The sequence below is a fragment of the Bos javanicus genome, chromosome 4 (genome assembly GCF_032452875.1).
Source record: "Bos javanicus breed banteng chromosome 4, ARS-OSU_banteng_1.0, whole genome shotgun sequence".
Taxonomy (NCBI): Eukaryota; Metazoa; Chordata; class Mammalia; order Artiodactyla; family Bovidae; genus Bos; species Bos javanicus.
Window position 1 is genome coordinate 64,435,946 of NC_083871.1, and position 24,093 is coordinate 64,460,038.

At 36.6% G+C, this 24,093-nt stretch overlaps 1 protein-coding gene across 4 annotated transcripts in view; it reads left to right on the forward strand.

Annotated features, from left to right (window-relative positions):
- The first annotated feature begins 290 nt into the window (after nucleotides 1-290).
- Nucleotides 291-24,093, forward strand: part of NT5C3A (5'-nucleotidase, cytosolic IIIA) — a 39,164-nt gene continuing 15,361 nt past the window's right edge. Inside the window, exon 1 of one of the 4 annotated variants that reach the window (XM_061414170.1) lies at nucleotides 291-531. In XM_061414170.1, coding sequence (XP_061270154.1) covers nucleotides 394-531 — 138 coding nt within the window. In that variant the 5' untranslated portion in view covers nucleotides 291-393. The other 3 variants (XM_061414172.1, XM_061414171.1, XM_061414173.1) reach the window with 3 other exon arrangements.

Here is a 24,093-nt window from a genome sequence, read left to right on the forward strand (position 1 = left end):
TAGTCCTGAGTATGAGAGGAGGGTGGAAGGCCGAGAATTATTTTTGAGTGTGGTTGGCATCAGATTTCTTGTGGCGGGGCTGGAATGAACCACTGCCTGGTCCTCATTAGCAGAGGGAGAGATTTCGATCAGTTCCCCTTTTCTGTCCTTGAGCAGTTCCTCGGACCCGGGTTCTGAGAAGACCCTCTTCCCCACCTTGGCTTCCGGTGCAGGCGAGTTCCTCCTGCTCCCTCCAGCTTCCCGCCCCTGGGCCCTCGTGGGTTGGGCCTCCCTGGGGGCGGGGCTCGTGCAGGAGGGGCGGGGCGTCCAGGCTCGTCCACCGGCCGGCGTTTCTGAGGCCGGTGGCCACCCAGCGACCTCTTCTCCAACCGCGAGGCAAAAGAGGCCAGGTCCATGGATCGAGCGGCGGTGGCGAGGGTGGGCGCGGTAGCGAGCGCCAGCGTGTGCGCCCTGGTGGCGGGGGTGGTGCTGGCCCAGTACATATTCACCTTGAAGAGAAAGACAGGCCGGAAGACCAAGATCATCGAAATGGTGAGTGTGGGGGCTTGTCGTGCCGGGGCGCGTGAGGGGTCGGGGTGGTCCGTCCGGCCTCGCCTTCCCGCGCCGACCTCTGCTGGAATGCTGGGGGCCCACTGGGGACCCGTTCGTCCCGCCTGGGACAACCCCGCGGGCCCGATGACCTGGTCTGGACCCTTGACGGCAGCGCTCGGCTTCCCGTGGGCTTAGTTATGTCTATTTGAAACAAAAAGGCAGCAAATAGGTAATTCGGGAAAAAACTACCTCCCGCAGCAACACCCGCTTTTTCAAGAAATGGAACTTCCTGGGGATGTTTCGCCCTCCTCCTGGCATCCCGGGTCAAACCGTTGCAACAATCCAATTCTGACGGTGGTTTTTGCATCATGGCCAGGATGAGCTCGGTTATGACAAGATGTAACTTGTCCGTGGTTAAAGAAATGACAGTTAACCCAGTTGGAGCTCAGAATAGTTTATTTTGTATTTGAAATGTTACTCCTTCCTGTCTCAAACTGCTGGGAAGTATCTTTGTGTTCATTTTTTCCCCCCACCAAACCTCTTACATAACGTTTTAGAAATTTATTTCCAATTTTATTGTAAGATAGTATTTGAAGAATTCCATTTGAGGTGCATTATAGGCAATATTTGCTCCAAAGTTGGGGATGTTTTGTGTTTTAGTTAGAGCCCACTCATCAAGACAATTTTTCTCAGTGAGTTGCATTCTTTGGTACTTACTGGAGTGAATAGTCCTGTGTATACTCCCAATAATATACTACACACATGAACTTCTAGGATCTAGTATTGACAGATCAGAGGACAGTTTACCACTGTACTAAATAATGTAATTTTAGGTTCATGTCTGAGACTACGTAGCTTCAACTTTATGTTCTAATTGAGCACAGAAACTATTTGTCCCAATCTTTGCTCTTGGCCCTGGGCTGAATACAAAAATATTCTTTCATAAATAAAAGTTTAAAAAATGTTAATTCCCCACATGTTTCTTATGCCAATAGTTTTGCTTATTGCTAGGATTAAATTAGTCTTAGATTATTATTGCAGTCTTTTCTCCATTTCTGTACTCATAAGAGCAAATATTGTTAATCTCAAAATTTTCATTTTGTTTATGTTGCTATCCTGCATAGAAAACATTGGTGGCTTCCTTTTGTTCCAAACCAAAAATGTATAATATATGTGTGGGGGAAAAAACCCCACATTGCCATACCTTCTTGTATGTACTTGGATTGTGCAGTGGTCTATCACTTCTCTTCTAAACCAAGTAGAGGTAAAAAAAAGTCAGTGCTTTCACAAAATCCACAATGAAGCCATAATCTTTAAATATACATAATGTGTAATATTAATTCAGGCATAAGGACAAGTAGTATTGTGGCTGCAGCATAATATACAGATGTGTGTTTGGAAGGAAGAGATAGGGAATGTGGACAAGGAGACAAAATTGTAAAGGAATGTTGTAAAGCCATTCCAAACAGTTTGCCCTTTATTTTTTAGGCAGTGGGGAGCCATGAAAGGTAGTTGGACAGGATAATTGCATGTTCAAAAATTTATTTCATAAAGATCACTTAGGAGAAGGTGAAAGGGGAGTGCCTGGAAAAAAGGAAATAATTTAGGAGGATGTTGGCAGTATTCCTTGTGAAAGATGATTAGAGCCTAGACTAGAAAATGAGAGCTCAGAGGATGAACATTTCAGAGATAAAATCAACAGGACTTGGCAGTACAAACTCTGGACTCATACAAACCTAGCGCGGAATCTAGGCTTTCTCATTTATCAAGCTATGTGATCTTGAGCCGGCTTTTTAACTTCTCTGACCCTGCTAACCTATTAATTGGAAGATCATAATACTGCCTACTTCATGGGGTAGTTATGAAGTTACATGAAATAACACAGTGGGCATAATTGCTATCATTTGGGAGCTTATCATTATTTAGGATCATTAAAGAGATTAATCACATTGTGGGGATTGCAAACTAAATGGTAATAACGGCTACATTATTAGCCAAGATCAAAAGGGGGAGAGAGAGAGCAGACAGGGACAAAGTGGAGCAAATTCACTTTGTCCTGTTTAGCCAAGTAGAAATGTCCATAAATTTGTTACATTAAGTAAAGAGCTTTGAAAAGCAATTATTGCCATATAGTGGCCCATAGTAATATACAGTATATACTTTACCTGTTGCTATTATTAGCAACAGCAACTGAAAGTGTAGTGCTGGAATTGAGAAGCTAGATTGGGATTAGCACCAGTACTTTCTGAAATGTCTAACTTCTTGGCAGTAATAGTGAAAATGGTTATGATTTCTCATCCAAAACTTTGCAGCAGGATGAAAAGAGAAACCTTGAGAATACTGACAAATAACGGGTGTTCAGTGAAGAAAACAGAGATCTCAGATGTGGGAAAAGAGAACGCATTACCAAAAAGAAGGGTCAGAGTCAGCAGTGTCAGTCTGCACAGGTCACATGTTGAACTCAAAGCTATGTGCGTTAGACAGCCACTAAAAGAACAACAAAGTGAAGAAGACCAGAAAGTGACTATTAAATGCAAAAATACTCATGCCTTCAGCGTATGTTGTTTTTTGCTTAGGTTTTGAGCGGTTGGCAACGTGACCATTTTGGCAGGCAGGACAGTGAGAATGCTTAATGAAATGAGAGGAGGAAAGGGAATAATCAATCAAGCTGAGTACTAGAGAAGATAGGAAGGCTGGGGATAGAGAACACAGGTGGACAGGTAACCTTTTAAAGAAATAAGGAACAGTCCTCTCTCTTTAAGAATGTGCAGTAGTCACTCACTATCCTTGGGCGGCTGGTTCCCACTCCCTTGAATACCAAACTCCAAGGATGCTCAAGGCCCTTTTATAAAATGGTAAATAGTTTTAATTATAACCTATGCACTATCTCCCATATATTTTGAATAGTCTCTGCTGCTGCTACTGCTAAGTCGCTTCAGTCGTGTTTGACTCTATGCGACCCCATAGACGGCAGCCCACCAGGCTCCCCCGTCCCTGGGATTCTCCAGGCAAGAACACTGGAGTGGGTTGCCATTTCCTTCTCCAATGCATGAAAGTGAAAAGTGAAAGGGAAGTTGCTCAGTCATGTCCGACTCTTCACGACCCCATGGACTGTAGCCTACCAGGCTCCTCCATCCATGGGATTTTCCAGGCAAGAGTACTGGAGTGGGGTGCCACTGCCTTAGCCCAAGTCAAAAAAAAAACTTATATATGTATCTGTATAATCCCTTAGCCAGATTCAGTTTCATTGCTCAGAGTTAAGTGCGCTCTGAAAGAATTTTATTAACTTGCCTCAAACATAGTATAAAAAAGGTATACTTCTAATATCTAATACAGTGTAAATATTATGTAAACAGTTGTAAATACAATGTAAGTGGTGTGTAAATTGTTGCCAGGGAGAAGCAAATTCAAGTTTTGCTTTTTGAAACTGTCTGGACTTTTTTTCCCATGTATTTTCAGTCCTTGGTTGATGGTATCACTGATGTGGAACATACAGGTATGGACGGCTGACTGTACCACTCACTGGTGGTACACTGGTTTAGAGGTGTTTATTCCAGCATATTTTAATTTACATTATGTCTTATTTTCAGCCTTACACCAACTGCGTCTACTTACTTCATTCTTTGTTTCTGTCCAGTTGACTTAATTTCTCCTACTAAATGGCACCTCTTTCCAATTTTTATATATCAACTCTTTTCCTTTTTTCTTCATTAGCAGAGTATATTCTAGTTATACTTTTTACCAACAGATTAACACTTATTTTTCTCCAATAGGAAACTAATTCCAAAAAAGGAAATGAGATGGTTTAATGTCATTCAGGTTTTCTCATATCCTTTATTGAATTCTCCCAAAGTAATTGGAAGGGGGCAGTCAAAGGTACAAACTTACAGTTATAAGATAAATAAGCACTAGAGTTGTAATGTACAACCCTAGCTAACACTATGACTGTGGCTAACACTGCTGTAGGATATATAGGAAGGTTAGAGATTAAATCCTAAAAGTTTTTATCACAAAGAGAAACTTTTTTTTCTTTTGCTTTCTTACTGTATAAGATGTATGCTGAGTAAACTGATTACGGTATTCATTTCACAATGTACATATGTCAAACCATTATGCTGTATACCTTAAATTTATAATGATGTATGTTACTTATATCTATATAAATCTGGAGTGGGGAGATTCTCCCGAAGTAGGCGTATCTAACAAATGAAATAAAATGGGAACACAAAACCAGAATAAATGTATAGTCTTAACACTATTCCCTAAAGAGCAACAGAGAAGGTGGAAATTATTTGGACAGCAGGAATAAGGGAGATGGAACTGCCACTTGAAGCTCCCCAACCAGTTTAAACTGTCATTTCTAATTTAAACACGTCTCAAGTATTTATGGCTTCCTCGTGAACATCAGCAATTATTCCTTAAATAGCTGGTGCTGTTTTTGAAACCTTAGTGTGTTTCCTTCCTAGAGATAAACTTCTAACAAAATCTTCCTTTCTTCTATCTTAAGATAATATCAGATGTTTTCTGAGTGCTAGTCTGTAAGTGGAAAGCCCACTATTGAATCTAAATTTAGATATATTTAGAATATATATATATATTTAGAATATGTATATATATTTAGAATGTATATATATAGAATATATATATAATTTAGATATATTTAGAAAAAGGGCAGGGAAAAACCAAGATTTAAACAACTGCTTCAGGGGGTTAACACTATCACATAGGCTTTTAAAATATTTTGATAACTCAACTTTAATTTTTATCAGTACAGAAATTTATGACTTCTTAGCACATGTTTTAAATTCTTGATTTGTTCTGTGAAGCGTGTTCCCTGAATTCCTGTGGCATTTCCTGATGATTTCTCATAATTTAGCAATTTATGCACTCTCTTATATTGTTTACTATAATGTATGTTCTGGTATGTCTGGATTGGTGCCTGGTTTTTTTGTCATCCTTTTTTATTAGTTGCACTTGACTAAGAGAAACAGAGACCCCAAATCAATGGCTTTATTAAACAATACAGATTTTATTTTTCTAGTGTAACAAGAAATCCAAAAGATAGCAGTTACTGGTGTTAACTAAGGGGTATAAGGTATGAAGAGGCCTTTGAAATGTCCTTGGCTTTTCTCACGATCACAAGCTGTAGTAGTCCTGGCCAACATTTCCATCTTCCAGACAGCAGAAGTGAGGGAGCAAGGAGGAGAATACTTACTCCATAAGCAAAACTTTTTCCTTACATGTGCTTGGAGGGAATAGTGTCATATGGTCACCATAACTGTAAGTAAAGCTGAGGAATTTTGTCTGTTTGAGCAACTTAACCACCCTCTGACAAAATGGAGATTCTGTTAGTAAGAAAGGAGAGGGCATGTATGAAGGTAATCAGCAGTCTACCAGGCTACCCTGTAGTACCTGTTCTTTTTTCATATCACTGACCATTCAGTAAGTATTCAATATTTGATCAAATGAAAGTACATATAATATTACAGGTGGTCAGTCAGCTGATAGAAAAATAGAGCATTCCAAGTACTTGGTAATAATAGCAATAGAGGATATAAATTCTGAATAGCTTTGATCTTCTGTCTACCCAAAGAGTAAAGATTTATTCATCCACACCTAAAGTGGCTAGATCTTAGTATTAATAGTTCCTGAGATATGGCCACTGCCTTCATAACATGCTGAGATTTAGAAGCTAACCAGCTAAATAGGTGTCACTGCTAAGTCGCTTAAGTCATGTCCGACTCCATAGATGACAGCCCACCAGGCTCCCCGTCCCTGGGATTCTCCAGGCAAGAACACTGGAGTGGGTTGCCATTTCCTTTTCCAATGCATGAAAGTGAAAAGTGAAAGTGAAGTCGCTCAGTCGTGTCTGACCCTCAGTGACCCCATGGACTGCAGCCTACCAGGCTCCTCCGTCCATGGGATTTTCCAGGCAAGAGTAGTGGAGTGGGTTGCCATTGCCTTCTCCGAAATAGGTGTCACTACTAGCTTAAAAGCTAAAGTCCTAACAGTATTTCTAGAATGAAAGAATATAAATGTTATGAGAGAGAGATCAACAGAAAGCTTTGTGGCGTTCAAAGGAATAGGAGGCGACATTGGGTAATGTTTGATAGACATGGTGATATTTGAGGGGTAGAAATCATGATGTGTCCAGTTTGAGTAAAATATATCTTCAAATAAGGAAAATACATTAAACTCTTAACTTTGTCAGAGAAAATATCCAAGGTCATCTTGAATCTCCAGATTTGCAAGTATGGAAATGTTTGTGCCAGGCATATGATTTTTGTCTTCTCAAAGCACATTTGTCATGTTTCCTGAGTGTTATCCTCATGTAGCAAGTTAACCACATTTTCAACTGCAGTGACAAGTTTGATATCTTATCTAGTGAGCTATTTTCATGTTAGCTGGAATAGTCCCTGAAAAAAGTTTTAGCTTTACAAACTGGGTGTTTTTGCTTATTCTTTTTGTTGTGAACTCATTTACATGACAGATGAAGCCATCCTTGGACCAGATATTAGGTTGACCAAAAACTTTGATCAGGTTTTCCATAAGGTCTTATATACTAATATTTTTAATTTATCCAATAATTTTGTTTTCTGGCTAAAAGGTATCATATCCTTAAATCCTTTTACTGTCTTCATTTAACAAGTCCCCCCCTCTTCACATGATTCTGAGGCTTACAAAAATTTGAGAACCATTGAAGTAAACAGTTCAAATTCCTGCCACCAGCATAATTACAAATTTTACAAGTCACAAAACTTCCAGGTTAATTGCTCACAAAGAGTGAAAATTGAGGCTGCCAGAATTTACTGTATGAAGAAGAGAAAGCAGAGTGATGAGAACATAGGAAAATGAGCAAGCACTTTCATTTACTCAGGAGGTGGTATACATTGGTTAAGTAAGTAATAGTGCATGGTTAAATTATGGTACACATATATAATAAAATATTGTGCAGCTTTGAAAAAGAAAAAAGTAAATCTGTATGAGTTAACGTTTTAAAAAGCTCAAAAGATAGTAATTAGGGGAAAAAAGCAAGGTGTAGGACAGTTGTAGTTCCAGAAAAGATATACATGTATGTGCTTGTTATTGGAACTTCTTGAGAAACTATACCAGAAGCTGTTGATGGTTGTTGCTGGTGACAGTCGAACTTGGGAGGGTGAGACTATGGAGGAAACCTTCAACTTTATCATCCTTTAATGTTTCATAATGTTTGAAGTAACATGAGCATTTATTTTATTTATTTTTTTAAAACTGGTTAATGAATAGCAATAACATTTTAAAAGGTGTGTGTTGGACCACATTGTAGAAACATCTCCATTATCAGGTATTTGTAAATAATTTGCTAAAGATCCCTTGAGCTTGTTTTTTTTTTTTTTAATTTTTTAATAAATAACATCTGGAATGTGTTTTAATATGAATAATCTATTCATATTAATCTATTCATATCTCAGTGTAGCTGAGATATACTAAATTAGCATTGCTAGATCAGAAGGAGAAGAGTGTAGGAGAAGAGAGAAATAATTTTCCCTCCACCTTTCTAAATTCTCCACTGGGGACCCCATAGCAAGACAAACTAACAAGAGAGAAACTAACAAGCTCACTAACATGTACAATACCAAGGGAAAGTGAGTAACTCCTGGATGGCTTAGAATTATACCATCTGAAGCTAAAGGCAAAAAGAAGAGTGTACAAGAGGTGTGGAGGAAGCGAAGTTGATAAACCTGACCCAGGTTGATACTCAGATTGAAGTGCATTCTCCATTGATAGATTTCTTGTGCTTTAATCATCTTCTCTTCCTCATACAAAGGGCGATGCAGACGGAGATTTCTTTTATTAAAAAATACAAATTTCCCTTGGTGGTTTAGTTGCTAAGTTGTGTCCGACTCTTGCAACCCCTTGGACTGTAGCCTGCCAGGCTCCTCTGTTCCTTGGTATCTCTAGGCAAGAATGCTGGGTTGGGTTGCCATTTCCTTCTCCAGGGAATCTTCCCGACTCAGGAATTGAACCCAGGCCTCCTGCATTGCGGGCAGATTCTTTACCAACTGACCTACAAGGGTAATGTCTACTCTGTTTTCTAAGCTTCTCTGTGTCTGCTGTTTCTCTGAAATAATCAGCTCAAAATAATCCTTATGCAAAAAAGGTACACCTTGGGGTGGCAAATCTGCCACCCAGGAGGAGCAGGAATTAAAATAAGCCTGGAGTAAAGAGAATGACTGTGCTCTCTAGACGGCCATGGGAGCAGCAGAAAGAGGAGGGCTGAAAGTTGACACGTTGCAGAAGTGAAATATATAGGATCTGAAAGGGAGCAGAGTTTGTAACCCCAAAATACACCTCTGTGGTATCTGGGTTATTTTAGGCTGTTTCTCTGTTTGTTTTTTTTTGTTTTTTTTTTTTTAAAGGAAAAAAAACAGCTGACGCGAGAGAAACTCTGAGAAATAAGCAGAAGTTACCCTTTGATAAGAGCAATTTACACTTCTAAGGAAAATTTCCATTTATAGGGTTGTCTCCCTTTCTGTACCAGGAAGAGGGCAATGACTGAGTCTGTTGAAACTCTTGGGCTTCCCAGGTGGCTCAGTAATTTAAAAAAAAATCCACCTGTTGATGTAGGAGAGGCAAGAGATGCGGGTTCGTTCCCTGGAAGATCCCGGGAGGAGGAAATGGCAACCCACTCCTGTATTCTTGCCTGAAAATTCCGTGGACAAAGGAGCCTGGCAGGCTGCAGTCCGTGAAGTTGAAAAGAGATGGACACAACTGAGCACATAAACACATAAAAACTCTTAAAAATCTCAACTCCACATAACCATACCTTGTTTATTGAGCTTTGCCTGAAAACCTGGCTTTTCCTTCCCCCGCATCTTTTGTCTTTAGCTAAAGATGGTATGTAGGTGATGTGCTGTGCTTAGCTACTCAGTCGTGTCCGACTGTTTGTGACCCCATGGACTGTAAGCCCCCAGGCTCCTCTGTCCATGGGGATTCACCAGGCAAGAATACTGGAGTGGGTGCCATGCCCTCCTCCAGGGGATCTTCCCAAGCCAGGGATCAAACCCAGATCTCCTGCATTGCAGGTGGAGTCTTTACCATCTGAGCCACTGATGGCTTGGGTCATTTTGGAAGTTAACTCAGTTTTCTTGGGTATCTCTGATGTATACAGGAAGTATACTGTATATGTTACTAAACTTGTTTTTCTCCTGCTAATCTGTCTTTCATTACAGTGGAGTCTCAGCCAGTAACCTAGAAGGGTAGAGGGAAAATTGTTTTCCCTTCCCCACAGATTTAATAATTTTGCAAAGTGCTTTGGATTATCCTAAATTTTCATAGCAGTTTAAATGTTCCCTATAATTTATTTAAATCATTTCCATGTATTCCTCTTTTACTTGTTTTTAAAATAATTATTGAATTAAGCATACGGAGAATCTGAAATCCTACTTCAATCTTTATTCTCCTTTTATAGGTTGTAATTTATGTCTTCACATAATAACTTATTTGAAATCTAATGTCATGAACCTTACCTGAAAAATAGTGCAGTTGCTCACGTGGACTGCAGTACACCAGGTCTCCCTGTCCATCACCAGCTCCTGGAGTTTACCCAAACTCATGTCCATTGCGTCGGTGATGTTGTCCCACCATCTCATCCTCTGTTGTCCCCTTCTCCTCCCGCCTTCAATCTTTCCCAGCATCAGGGTCTTTTCAAATAAGTCAGTTCTTCACATCAGGTGGCCAAAGTATTGGTGTTTCAGCTTCAACATCAGTCCTTCCAGTGAACACTCAGGACTGATCTCCTTCAGGATGAACTGGTTGGATCTCCTTGCAGTCCAAGGGACTCTCAAGGGTCTTCTCCAATACCACAGTTCAAAAGCATTAATTCTTTGGCGCTCGGCTTTCTTTATAGTCCAACTCTCACATCCATACATGACTACTGGAAAAACCATAGCCTTGACTAGACAGACCTTTGTTGGCAAAGTAATGTCTCTGCTTTTTAATATGCTGTCTAGATGGTCCCCCCTTAAAAATAACAGCGATCAGGGACTCATGCAATTCTGCTTTTCTGCCAGCAGGTGGCAGACTTCCCCTCTCATGGCACAGTGCTTCATTTCTAAATTACCTTTCTTGTTAATGCACTTTTATGTTTACTCTTTGTTGCTTTAACCTGAAGTGAAACAGAAGGTACCACCCCCACAACGTGCCGTTTTGGTGTGTGAAATATTTGGTGTTGAAGGCAGTCAAGACGCAGCCGACTCAAGAAAAGCTTTTTACCTACTCCTTACCTGCGTAAAAATTGAGAAAGGGGTCCTCCACCATGAGAGAGCTAAAGATCACAGTTTTCATCTGGGACATTTCCCTACATAGAGGGACAAATGTCTGCTTACCTAACGTTTGATCTTCCCCTCTTCCTGGGAATTGCCTTCCTCCTCTTTGAAGCCCCAGACCCCTGCCTTTTTCTCAGCTCAGCATTGTATAATATATAAGCCTTGATCAATTGCCTGGCTGTCTTTGGGGCTCATATCTTTGTGGAGGCTCTTGTAGCTACGAAATTAATTTTTTCTGTTAATCTTTCTTTCTGGTACGGGGGATCTCGCAGGAACCTAGAAGGGTAGAGAGAAAATTATTTTTCCTCTCCTAAAAACTATTAAGCTTTGAAATTTAAGCCAAGTAAGACAGTATTTTGCTATTACAGATGTAAATACCATTTGTCTCCTTTTTTCCAATATGTGTTCTTCGTTTTCAAGGTGCTAATAGGTTAGAGTTGTTTAGCAGTTGAGGAGAGTTGCTCAATGTGTTTGGCAAGTTCCTGCTTGTAATTAGGTGGAAGTAGATGATCACAGGTTTAACATGATGTGGGTTCCTGCAAGATACTTCCTGCCTCTGTTGTATTTCCTTTGAAGACTTGTCATGGTACAGCCTTCTCATTTACCTTACCTCAGATGTCCTACTTGGAGTCTGGGTTCAAAGTAACACCATCAACAAAAATAATAATAGTTGTGTTATTATACAGTCTTCCCCCATGAACAGTTTGTCAGTTCATCTCAATTTCTTCAGTCACACTTTTAGCGTTCAGAGGGAATGAGACACGTGATCAATTTTAATATAGGGAGATAGGAAAAACTTGAGAACCTAGCCTAGCTTTATAGCATAGTGAAATGTTACAAAGAAGAAACCCACCAAAGTTCTCTAAGATAAAAAGGGACTACACCAGCATTAGAACTAGGAATTAATTAGAGACTGAGTTGCATTTGGCTTAGTTTGGCACTGTCTTATGATCTTGTATGTCCAGATAGTGCCAAACTATTTTTGCCACATGCTAGTTATTCAGTAAATGTTAATTCTTCTATCTTCTTCCTTCTATAAATAAAGCTATTCTTTTCCCATCTTGATTTTAGACATGATGTTTTCATGTAATGTAGTATGTTCATACTAAGTAGTGCATTTAAAAATTATCTCTAATTTTATTTGATAACAGTATTTTATTTGAGACCTCAGATTTGGAGATTAAAAACTGAATGGTTTTATTATATCATACATCTTTCTCAGAGTTAAAAATATTAAAAAGAATGAGAGATGTACAGCATTATGCCAAATTTTGAGCAACGTTTTTTAATCTGCATTCCTGCTGTCATCTTTGTAGATGGTTCAGCTGGCCTGGGAAGCACACGTGGAGGATTGGCACATACCATCACGTCATTTTCGGTTAATTTCACTATAATTGTACAAGAAGTATGAGTTACTATAAAGGATAAAGCTACATGCGTTTGACTCACTTTTGAGTCCCCTCTAGTATACTTACAGCAAGCACAGGTCTTGATCATTATAGATTTAATTAACTCATGGGGTCTATACCATGTGTGGATTTCCAGTCATTTGATTCAGCTTTAGGGGAGTTTTGATGATTGACTCATGAATGCCTGAATTACAATTAAGCTTTTTATAAGGAATTTCTCCATTTTTAAATTATTTGCCTATTTTATACTTAATCTCCCATTGATTCTTCCTCTTTTTATTTCTGAGATACTTTATGCTGATATAAAATTAGTATATCTAGATGAGGGGGGAAAAAAAGTAATCTGCAATTTTCACCAACCAAAAAAAACCCATATTTTAGTAAATGTACTCCTTTCTCTTTCCATGCATATAACTGTTAAGTATCATTTTTCCCATGGGGTCATAGTTGATAACATTGTTTTTAAAAAGATGATTCACTTGTTAATTTATTTCTTAATAACAAACACCCTTATTTTAATATTATGTTACTTCAGTATTATATATGAATATCATCAATTATTTAGCAAGTTCTTCATTGTTGAGCGTTTAGCTTGTTTTTCGTTTTCTGTTATGATAAATAATGGATCAGTGAACATTCTTGTAGCATCTATGCCTGTCCGTGACTGTTTAAATGGAATTGCTGGAGCAAAGCCTTTTGAGTATGCTGCCAGGTTACCCTCTGGAAAGGTTGTACCAAGTTATATTTTCACCAACAGTATATCCAAGTACCTAGCTCCATGTTTTCCTGGAAGTAGGTATCTTTTTTTTCCTCATCTTTGCCAAATGATAGCTTTTTAAAAACAATGTTTCTATTACTTTTGCAATTAAACTTTTAAAATACTTGACCATTTATTTTCTTCTTTGCTGAATCATCAGTTCTTTGTCTTAATTTGCAAGAATTTTTGTAAAATGCTTTTGGCCACGAGAGTATGTTAGAAATACATTTTTCAAGTTTTTTTCTTTTAATTTTACTTCCATTTTTGAGTTGCTAAATATAACCCTGCTTTTCATACCTTTGTGCTAATTCTTTATAGAATGTTTTGCTGACCTTAATTTGCACATAAGTCCTCATTTATACATTACGACTTCATTTTATAGCCAGGGTAGGAAAATATAGCACGTTGTTTAGTTTGTATAGCTTACTCACTAATTTATCCTCCCACTCATGGAATGAGGAAGGCTACTGAAGAAAAAATAGTAAAATATTATGATTTTGTCCCAGTAGATAATTTTCATTTCACTTCATAAATATGACTTAACATATACTGCCCATTGCTTCTAAGAGGTATATAGTAACATTATATACACTTTAACTTTCTTTTATTTTGGAACATATAAGTTTTAAAAAATAATCTTTATTTTCTTCTAAGTATATTATTCATTACAGAAAATTTAGAAAATACCAAGAATATGAAGAAGAAAATATAGTCATTTGTGACCCTGTCATTTCTCTTTGATAACTATTAATTGATTTTTGGAATATATTTGATTCAGTCACATTAAATGGTTATTATATTAAATTTAGTTTGTTACTGGTTTATTATTTAAACTTTTATATGTTTATTCAAAGTGAAATTAGGTATGTTTTCTCTTTTTGTCTCTTTCTGAGAGACTTTTGTCTTAGAGTTTTATACTAGTTAGTTCAGAAAAGAAATTGGATTGTCATTTCATGTGTTATAGTTTATCTGGCATGGAGCTATCTGTTAAAGTTTGAAAGAGCTCACAAATACAAAACTGACCACAAAGCTTTTTAAAGGCCACTTTCTACCAAACTTATTTTTATAAGTTCTAATAAGCAACTGTTCCACTGTTGGTTTTGTTTTGGTTTGATTTGGTTAGTTAAAGTATAGCTGTGTTAGTTTCTGGTGTACAGCAAGGTGATTCAGATGTATTTTTATAGATATTCTTTTTCAGATTCTTTTCTATTATAGTTAATTACAAGATACTGAATGTAGTTCCCTGTACTATACAGTAGGACCTTGTTTATTTTATATGTAGTATAAAATTAGCTTTTCTGCTAATCTCAAACTTCTGATTTATCCCTTCTCCCACCCCTTTCCCTTTTGACAACCACAAGCTTGGTTTCTGTGTCACACATTTCATACTGAATGTAATATATGCTATCAAGAGGCTTCCCAGGTGGTGCAGGGGTTAAGAATCTGCCTGCCAACGCAGGAGATGCAGGTTTGATCCCTGGGCTGGGAAGATCCCCTGGAGAAGGAAAAAGCAACGCACTCCAGTATTCTTGCCTGGAAAATTCCATGGACAGAGGAGCCTGTGGCACTACAGTCCATGGCATGCAAAAGTCAGGCATGACTGAGTGACTGAGCACACATACGTTATCAAAACTTTTCTAAGTTACTTGGTTTCCTGGGTTATTACTATTCAAAGAAGTTTTCAGGGAGTTCTAGTTTATGTTTTCTTCTACTTGAAGAGAAGTTGCTCAGTCATGTCCAACTCTTTGCAACCCCATGGACTGTAGCCTACCAGGTTCCACCGTCCATGGGATTTTCCAGGCAAGAATACTGGAGTGGGTTGCCATTTTCTTCTGCTTATAAACTTTTAAAAACTAAAGTTATCAACCACTGATATCATCCACTTAATTTTAAATAATTCTTTGTTATAAGTTATTAGTTTATAAACTTGAATCTCTTTCAGTAATTTTCTTCATTGTTTTCTTACCTTATTATTTTTTGAGTTTGTTTAGCATAGCTGAAAGAAGGGATAGTAAGTTCATTCTTTGTACTCTCCTTTTAGGTGTGCTGGATATAATACACCAATAATAAAAGCCATTAGTAGCATAACTGTTTCTTACCATTTTTAATAGAACCCACACCAAACTAGTAATCCCAAGCAATACTGTTTCCTTTCAACATATAGAATACCAACTGTGTGATGTGGAAAGAGTCCAAAATTAAAACAAAAGTTTTTCTTGCTGTTACATTTCAGGCGCAGAAATTTAGACATAATAAAACGGGAACATCAATTTCAGTGCTGAGCATCTTGAATGTTTACTACTATTAATAGCACGTTTGAGAGGAGAGGAAGGAAGAATGACTTCCTTCATTATGGTATTGTCTTACACACAGTTTTCTTGAACTTGACCTACTTATTACAACATAATGTCATTTCCTCTAAAGGAGTTTACAGAATTTATTACTTTTTAAGTGAAAAAATAAAAAGATATAGACTATGTTCAAAAACTTCATTTGAGTTTCTGAAAATTAAGTTCCTCAATCCTAGATTGTTGCATAGAGTTTTTAAGAAATGCATTGAGACCAGACCCATGGGTTTTCTGCAGTTGGTGTATATGTGTGTGAATTCATAAATGCAGCAATAAGCTGTGCTAACAGTCACCAAATAGGATATGTTTTTGAAATTACTTTAAACAAGAATAAAACTTATAGGAAAATCTTTATTTACTGTTCATTTTCCCAGCATGTAGCAGTTATTTTCAGCTCTGTTTTTGCTCATTAAATATTTTAAGCCATATTCATATAAACATTTATATCATTTATTTCAGTTACCCTGTTGAAGTTAGTTGACTCGTTTTTTTCAGAGAAGTTTTGATAGAAGTCAGATACCTAGACAGGTGTTTTGCATGTTTAAAAAAATGGTCTTGCTGTTTACATCATGCAACAATTATCAGGAACAAGTTTTGCAAGAGTCCTTATAGAGAGGATTACATCTCATCTATGAATTGTCTTCCTTATATGACTTTATTGCTTGGTTTGGAATAACTTCCTAGGGTGTCAGTCAAGTTCAGGGTGAAGTTTAAAAATACATTACATAGAGGAATGATAATTGGATTATGATAAACTTTAGTTAAGTCATAGGCTGGATTATTGAGAAATAACTGTATACCACAGGTTTTATGTGGGATTATGAAGTGTTTTTTTTCATATACAACTGTTAATTAATGCAATACCTTTATTCTCTTTAGTCCCTGACCAAAGAATAAAAATAAAATCAATTAATAAGTTATTAAGATTTAAATGGATAGATTTTCTCTGGACTTTGTTTTTTTCTTATTTCAAAACTTTTGATGGCAAAGTATGCAGTGATCATTTTTAGCTTTTCAAGTTAATTGAAAATTGACAACATCTAAACATTGTAACCAGTTATTCAGAAGTACAAATGAATACCCCTTTCTATAGTGATAAAGACAGCCAGTTGCAGTGTTATAAGGGGAGAAAAATCTGCCAAATATTTGACTCCTGCATGATTCTTTGCTCTTTGGTATATCAGTTTCAGGTTTAGAGTTTCATTAGGAGTGGTATGAGTGATTACTGTTTCTACGACAGTGAATAAAGAAACTCCCAGGCAACAAGGCCCAGTCATTGTGTCCAGAGATGAAAGTCCACTGTGTGCTGTTAAAAGAGTCTGCCTTTATGACTTTATGACTTTTTCCTGGATCTGTTAAATCTCCTCTCAAAAAAAAAAAAAAAGATCCTAGAGCTATTTGAAACAAAATTCATTTTCTTTCATTCAGTATTTTGCGTCTATTCTTCTTCCTTTTTTCTGGCAAGTTTCAAAACATTGTTCTTATTGATACACATCTTTAGTCCTCTCATGTAAGTGTTATGCTGATATTATTTCCTAGAAACAGTGCTGATGTAGTAAGAAAAAAAAGTCTCCCAGGTCATCTATGTAAGTAATAAGTGACTTCTCCCAGATCTTAGATTCCTAGTCTATAATGAAAAGGAAAGTATTATCTTTCTGTTAGGGTTTTAATGATTAAATTACGCAGGCATACCTCGTTTTACAAATTCAAGGTTTGTGGCAATTCTACATCAAGCAAGTCTGTTGGCACCATTTTCCCAACAGCATTTACTCACTTTGTGTCTCACATTTTGGTAATTCTTGCAGTGTTTCAAACTTTTTCACTGTTACTGTATCTGTTATGGTAGTCTGTAATCAGTGAACTTTGATGTTACTGTTGCAAAAAAATTCTGACTTGCTGGAGGCTCAGGTGATTAGCACTTTTTAGCAGTAAATTATTTTTAAATTAAGGTATATAAATTGTTTTTTTAGACATAGAGGGACACCTCACCAGACATACAATCCCATCCCCATGGCATATACTCACCTACTGGATGGAATTCAAAGGCAGACATTGTCTTCTACATACAGTCAGGAAACAATACTCATGTTTTGTCTCTTCTCTACTCTCCTTAGAGTAACAGGACAGAACACCAAAAGAGCCAAAGCCATCTATCCCTTAGAGACCAGAATACCCCTCTTGATAAGAAACTAGCCATCTTGGTTCTCATGCTGTATTTTGTTTTGTTTTAGGGTCAACTGGCTGAATTCTCTGCTTTAGAAATATTCTTCAAAATAATCCATCCATGTGATGTTGACTGGTTCTGATTTTTTTTTTAAACTTTCTTTTCTGATTATGGACATGATTGGGTCAACTACTATAACATTTTAATAAGCCATTTTTCCCCCAAGGAACTCATGTATTTTATAAAGCTCAGAAAATAAAAATGGCCCTTTACTTCCATTACTGATACTATCTTTTGTGTTCTACTTTAGATTTTCCTGTGCTTATTTAAAGATTTCCCCCCCAAAATTGGACTCTGGCTATCGATACTCTCACAACTCCTTTCACTCAATAATAGATCATGTATATCACAGTTTATCTGTAAATATTGATCTCACAGAGCAGTACTGTGTATTGATTTACAGGCATGGATTCTGAAGTCACAGAAACCTGAGTTTGAATCCATTTCTGCCATTTGCCAGCTATGAGGATAATAGTAGCCCATACCTTCTCAGGTTATAAGATGAGATGAGATGAGGTATGTCAAGTGCTTAAAAGTGTCTGGCACTCAGTAAACATACAGTAGGTTGTAACTATTTATAGTAATCATCTTTGAGAACTGTATAATTTTTACGTGTATGCCACAATTTATTCACCTCCCTTGTATCAATAAACATTTAGATACTGGGCATTTAAGGTGTTTACAGTTTCCCAGTATTATAAAGCAACTCTGCCATATACATCCTTACAACTAAATCTTCATACACTGCCCTATTTCCTTAGGGTAAAGTCCTTAGGACATAAAGTTGGTCTGTACAAAGGGAATGTGTATTTCTAAAGCTTTTAATAGTATTTCTAAATTCCCCTCCTAAAAGGTTGTGGAACTCCAACTCCATCATTTTTTGTTGTTTTCCTTGGAGATGAAGAAGGAAATGGCAACCCATTCCAGTATACTTGCCTAGAAAATCCCATGGATGGAGGAGCCTGGTGGGCTACAGTCCATGGGGTCGCAAAGAGTCGGACACGACTGAGTGACTTCACTTTCACTTTGGAGATGATGCGTTTGGAGTGATCTTTTAAAAAGGTATCTTTAAAATTCTTGTCAGTGCTAAGCATTTTAATATATTAGAGGACAGTTTAGTCAACACATTCATACATAGAACAGAGGTGTTTTCAGAATGGATCACCTAGCTGCCCTTAGGCCTCCATTGTTGTTGTTGAGCCGCTTAAGTGTCTGACTCCTGCAACCACTTGGACTGTAGCCCACCAGGCTCCCCTGTCCATGGGATTTCCCAGACAAGAATACTGGCGTGGGTTGCCATTTCCTTCTCCAGGGGATCTTCCCAACCCAGGGATCAAACCTGTGTCTCCTGCATTGACAGGTGGGTTCTCTACCACTGAGCCACCAGGGAAGTCCTGAGCCTCCATTACTAGAATATAAAAGATTATCCTCTAAGAGGAATATTATGTTGTCAATCTTCTCATCTTATTAAAATAAGATAGTAATGCCAAATTTTTAACATTTGGTAGATATCAAGTTTGGGTAATTTGTTAGTGGCCTTTTTTAAAAAACAACTTTTAAAACTTTTTGTATCATTTGTAGTACAGAGTGCTGCTTCACAAAGTTTGATTACTGAAATGTTATGTTGGTTCAGGTTCCTTTGAGTATAGACGAGAAAAGGCTAGTATACAAACTTATTTACATGAGTGTAGCATAGCCCTGTTCCTAATGATAAAGCTTCCCAGAGCCAGTAACATAACTTATCTATCAGGCCCTGCCACATGGTATTAGCATATTTAATCCTACGACTCAGGTTAAAAACAAGACTGATTTCTCTTTAAAGGTTAAAAATATTTATCTTCACAACGGTTTGCTTTCATTTCCAGCAGGAAAGGAGCTTTTTCAATTTCTTAACCATAAAAATTAATTTTCATTCTGTTCAGATTTTTTAGTAGATCTGTGCATGGTCTTGTTGAAATTTACAGTGTAGGAAAATATGGAGAAAAACATAAAAATCACTTTAAATCCCACTACCCTGCAATGAAGATTGTTAACAACTTAGCACACTTTAATGCAAATATTCTTTTTCACATGTCTTACACGAGCTAATCGTTTTAAAACTGTAAAATACACATGACAGAGTTTACCCTTTTAACTGTTTTTAAGTGTACAGTTCAGCAGCATTAAGTGTATTGACATTGTTATGAAACCACCACCACTGCTGCCGTCCATCTCCAGAACACTTTCCGTCTTCCAAATGGAAACTCTGTACCTGTTGAGCAATAGCTCCCTGCTCTCCCCTCCCCCAGCCCTGGCAAACAGGACCTGATCTTTTTCACTTTGTATTAAAATATAATATTCGTACAGAGAAGTACACATACTACAAGTGCGCTGACAATTGAATCACACGATGAGGAAGAGGGTGTTTTCAAGTCTTAAAACTATTGAGGTTCCTCTTTTCTTTGCAGAGCAAGTTGGCGGTGCTCTAATAGTACAAATTTACCTTCTCTTTCTTAACTGCCGCATTATTTTATTTGATCCTGTTCTGTAGACTGGTGACTAGTGCAGAGCTAGCAAGCCTGTCACCCAGAGCATAATAAAGCACTGTGTAGTAATGCGTCACAAGACTGATTTTGCATAGAGCATATTAGCCAAGGCTTCTGGGACCGCCCTCGGCTGCACCTTGTGCTATATTAGTACTCCTCAGACAGGAAGAATTTTCTTTTGCTGCTGTAGCTTGTCCGGTTACTTTACAGGGTAAGTGTCTACAGTTCATATAAACAGTGAGTTTCTCTTGTTGAACTTCATCTGATTCTTAACTTGATTCTGTATCTTGTTGAAATTTTAGGCATTTAAAAATCCAAATTAAATTAAAATAGAACGATCCTGTGTAACACAAAACTTCTTTATAGTTTGCAAAGATGTGAATATGGAGAACTTTGCAGTGTCTTGGGTCTCAGAAATTCTAATTTGTAGGATCTAATTTTAAGAACATCTTGTTTCACGCATTGATATTAAGAAAAAGCCATGTACCCTCAGAAATCTCTTCAGGGGGAAGAAAAAATCTAATTTTGTTGTTCATTTAGTTGTTGTGTGACTCAGTTTTGCTGATAGCCACGTGATTTGTGTACCTAGGATTAGGAATTTTTTATTATTGCTAATAATAAAGATAATGAATTTTTATTTTGTGCCTATAAGCTTTATCCAGGATATCATGGAATGGCTTTATATTAGTTATGTTTTATAAATTGATAAAAGCTGGATTACTGTCTGTAAGGATTAAAACATACTGTATGATGAAAATTAAGATTCAAACATATACATTACCATCGATTCAAACATATGTATTACTATAAGAGCCTAGAATGTTGTGGTTAACTGAGATTTAAATAATTGAATTGCCTTATCTTTTATAGTTAGCTCATGCAGCAGACCACTTCTTAAAGGTGGTTTACTTGGTTTTTATTGGCAGTCTGTGTCCAAGCCCTACATCCCCGGATATTGTTTACTGCCTATGCCTTTGTTGTAGGACAAACTCAAGGACAGAGTAACTCAAGAGTTTTCTGAGGGTAATCAGTATAAATTATCTATTTTCCCTGTGCCTTGGTTTTCTTATCTTGAAAAACACGGTTAGGTAGTAGGGCAGAGGAGGTGTGGAGGATAGATGAATAAACTCTAAGCTCTGAAATTGGGTATTTTCATAAGTATCTATAATATTCTGAGAAGCCACGTTTTGCTATTTAAGAAAATTGGTATAAATTTCCAATTTTTAAATAGCTAAGCTTTGAAATCTGTTTTCTTCTACCTTCTTTTACTCTCCCACCTTTTGCTATTCAGTTTCATTTTTGTTTTATGTTTGTATCAAGAGACAGTTTCACTTTCCAGTTGGTACTTTTTGTTGTTGCTATTTTTTTACTGCTGCCTTGAAAATCTAATTAGGGAGAATTCTTTAAATGCCCCCCAAGAAACTGATTTTATAAGGTTTTATAAATAATGAATTTATAGTTCGATTTTCCATGTGCTGATCACCCTAAGTGTCATTATTAAAAACCCACGCTTAGGACAACTGATGTATGTTGCCAGAGATATGCAGTAAGATTTTTAGGACTATTACTGATACCCTGTCATATTGTAGTAATACATACCTTTTCTTATATAAGTAGTATACAGTTTATCATTCAAAATTTCATTACTTTATTGTATAGTTTAAATGTTTCTGAAAGTAGCAAACTTAAAGCAGAAATCACAGCTTTTTAAGCTAATAATATCAATAAATTTTAATATTTTTTCACTTTCCTATAAGACAGTCAAGAGGGGCTTTAAAAGTATTCAATTTACATTCAGATACTTTAAAACTGTATAAAGGCAAGTCAGATTTTTAACTTGATATAGACATTTTCACTCATTGATTTATAAATAACTTCAAGGGGTAAAGATAATCATCTCAGAATGAAATACCACAATACCTAAAACTTGTCAGTTCTCAAGTTTATGCTATTCAAGTGAAGTTCTTACCTCTTGCTTCAGTCTTTAGCCTTGTCCTACATATTCCTTGTAACGAACACTGTTACAGTAGAGACTTTAAACTCATAGCAAAAGAACACAAAGTAATTATTTTTCCAGTTTCCACATTTTCCAGTCCACATTTAAAGATTCCAAATACTTTGAAACTTCAAAACTTTCTTTGGAGTTCATAGTTCAAGGGTAATATTTTCTATTTTTGAACAAGTCTTCTGCGCTCGATTTGTTTTTTTTCAGCAACTCTTCTCTTGAAGCATCTGCAACAGATGACTGCTGGCAAAGTAAGCCAGAACTTTATATACCAAGTATAGGTTTACAAGCCTATTGGTTTAAAAATACTCTGCCCTCATTTTCAGTGTCGTCCTTAGAATACTGCCAGAATGCTGACATTTATACCTTAGTCTGTACACTTCTGTAATGATAGTGATTTTTCTATTAGGACTGTAGTATCACTTGTGTGAGATTATCTGTGAATAAGGATAAATTCTGGTCAGATTGCCATTGAGGACTAGGAAGAATGAAATATTGTCACTTGAAATTTTTGTAGTATCTAGTAAGCTATTGAGGTTTGCTTAGTCCTAAAGTTGGCCTTTATTTATTATCAGATCAAATTTCTGATCACTCTTTGTTTACATTTGTATTTTGTTTAAATAAAATTAATGAAGAGATCATGAGAAAGATGATTAACTCTTTTACCTACTAGCACTGGCTTTTTTTTTTCCCCCTTTCCTTTTCTACTGAACGTGAATGAAAGCTCCAAAAAGAGCCATAGTTGAGGATGGAGAGTGGAGAGGAACTGGGTCTGCTGGGCTACACATAACAAAAGATTTTAGATGCCCAGATAGTAAAATGTATTCTTCACTGCTTGAATTGTTTTCTTTTAGGTTTTTCAAATGTGTCAGAATACGTGATTTTTTTAATATAAGCTTCACTTTGACTTTTTCACATTCTCCTTCCTCTTTTTCAAGCTAATAAAATGGTTTTATTTAAATAGTGCCTTCTGAGAAATCTAGAAACCCTTTTCAGATATTAAACATTGAAGAAAAGCCATAAGCATTTCATAGTTTATATTTTGGATTCCATAAATGAAGAAACAGACTTGCCAGGTAATTTCAATGACAATATTTTTCACATGTGAAAAAATGGAGGTATCCTACTATTTAAATATTGTTTATCAATATTTAAGATATTTAAAATATCATCAATTATAAGATCATTTAAGATGCCATCAATTATAAGATCATCAACTTACTAGCAGCCCTTCTGAGAGGTGTGGGAAATACTTTTTCAGGAAAGATATTTCCCAGTTTTATGTACTTTAAATGAAATAGGAGGTGGGTTTTAGAATTTGAGAATTTTTTTTATATCTGCTACACGTTTTAATTATAAAGAACATTCATCTAATGTTCAACTTCTGTTACCAGAGTCTAAGAAAAAGTCAGTTTTTCCTCTCAGCTAACTTACCCTTTTTAAGTAGTGCTTTCATTATAAAATTTTGCTTATCTGGAATAAAGTGAAAGTAGAGTCATTGAAGAGCAAAAATAAATAATCTTCCTTAAGATTTATACTGCAAAAATGAAACTTAGTATAATAAGATGTCTTATCCAAAACCCTTAAATGATCATTCAGTTAAACACTATCACTTACCTGTTTTGTGCCAGACACTATGCTAGATTCAAACACAAGTCAAATCTTAGTCACAGCATTTTACAAAATTAAATATTTTAATATGAGAAAGTTGAATAAATTTGACTTCCGTGGATTATGTTTCTCCTTACATTCTGTTTGTATATTTCTTCACTGATTCAGGATTAATAATGCATAATTTTCCCACAAACTTCGTCCTTACATGTAGAGAAGATGTTGATAAAGTACTCATGCAATACAACATTTTTTTCCAAATATATACTTCACTTTAACTCTTTATTCAAATCTTATTAAACCATATAAGTTCTTATAGGAGAGCTGCAAGTTCTCCATACAAAATTTTTAGCCCCAAAGTTTGTCAGATAGAGTA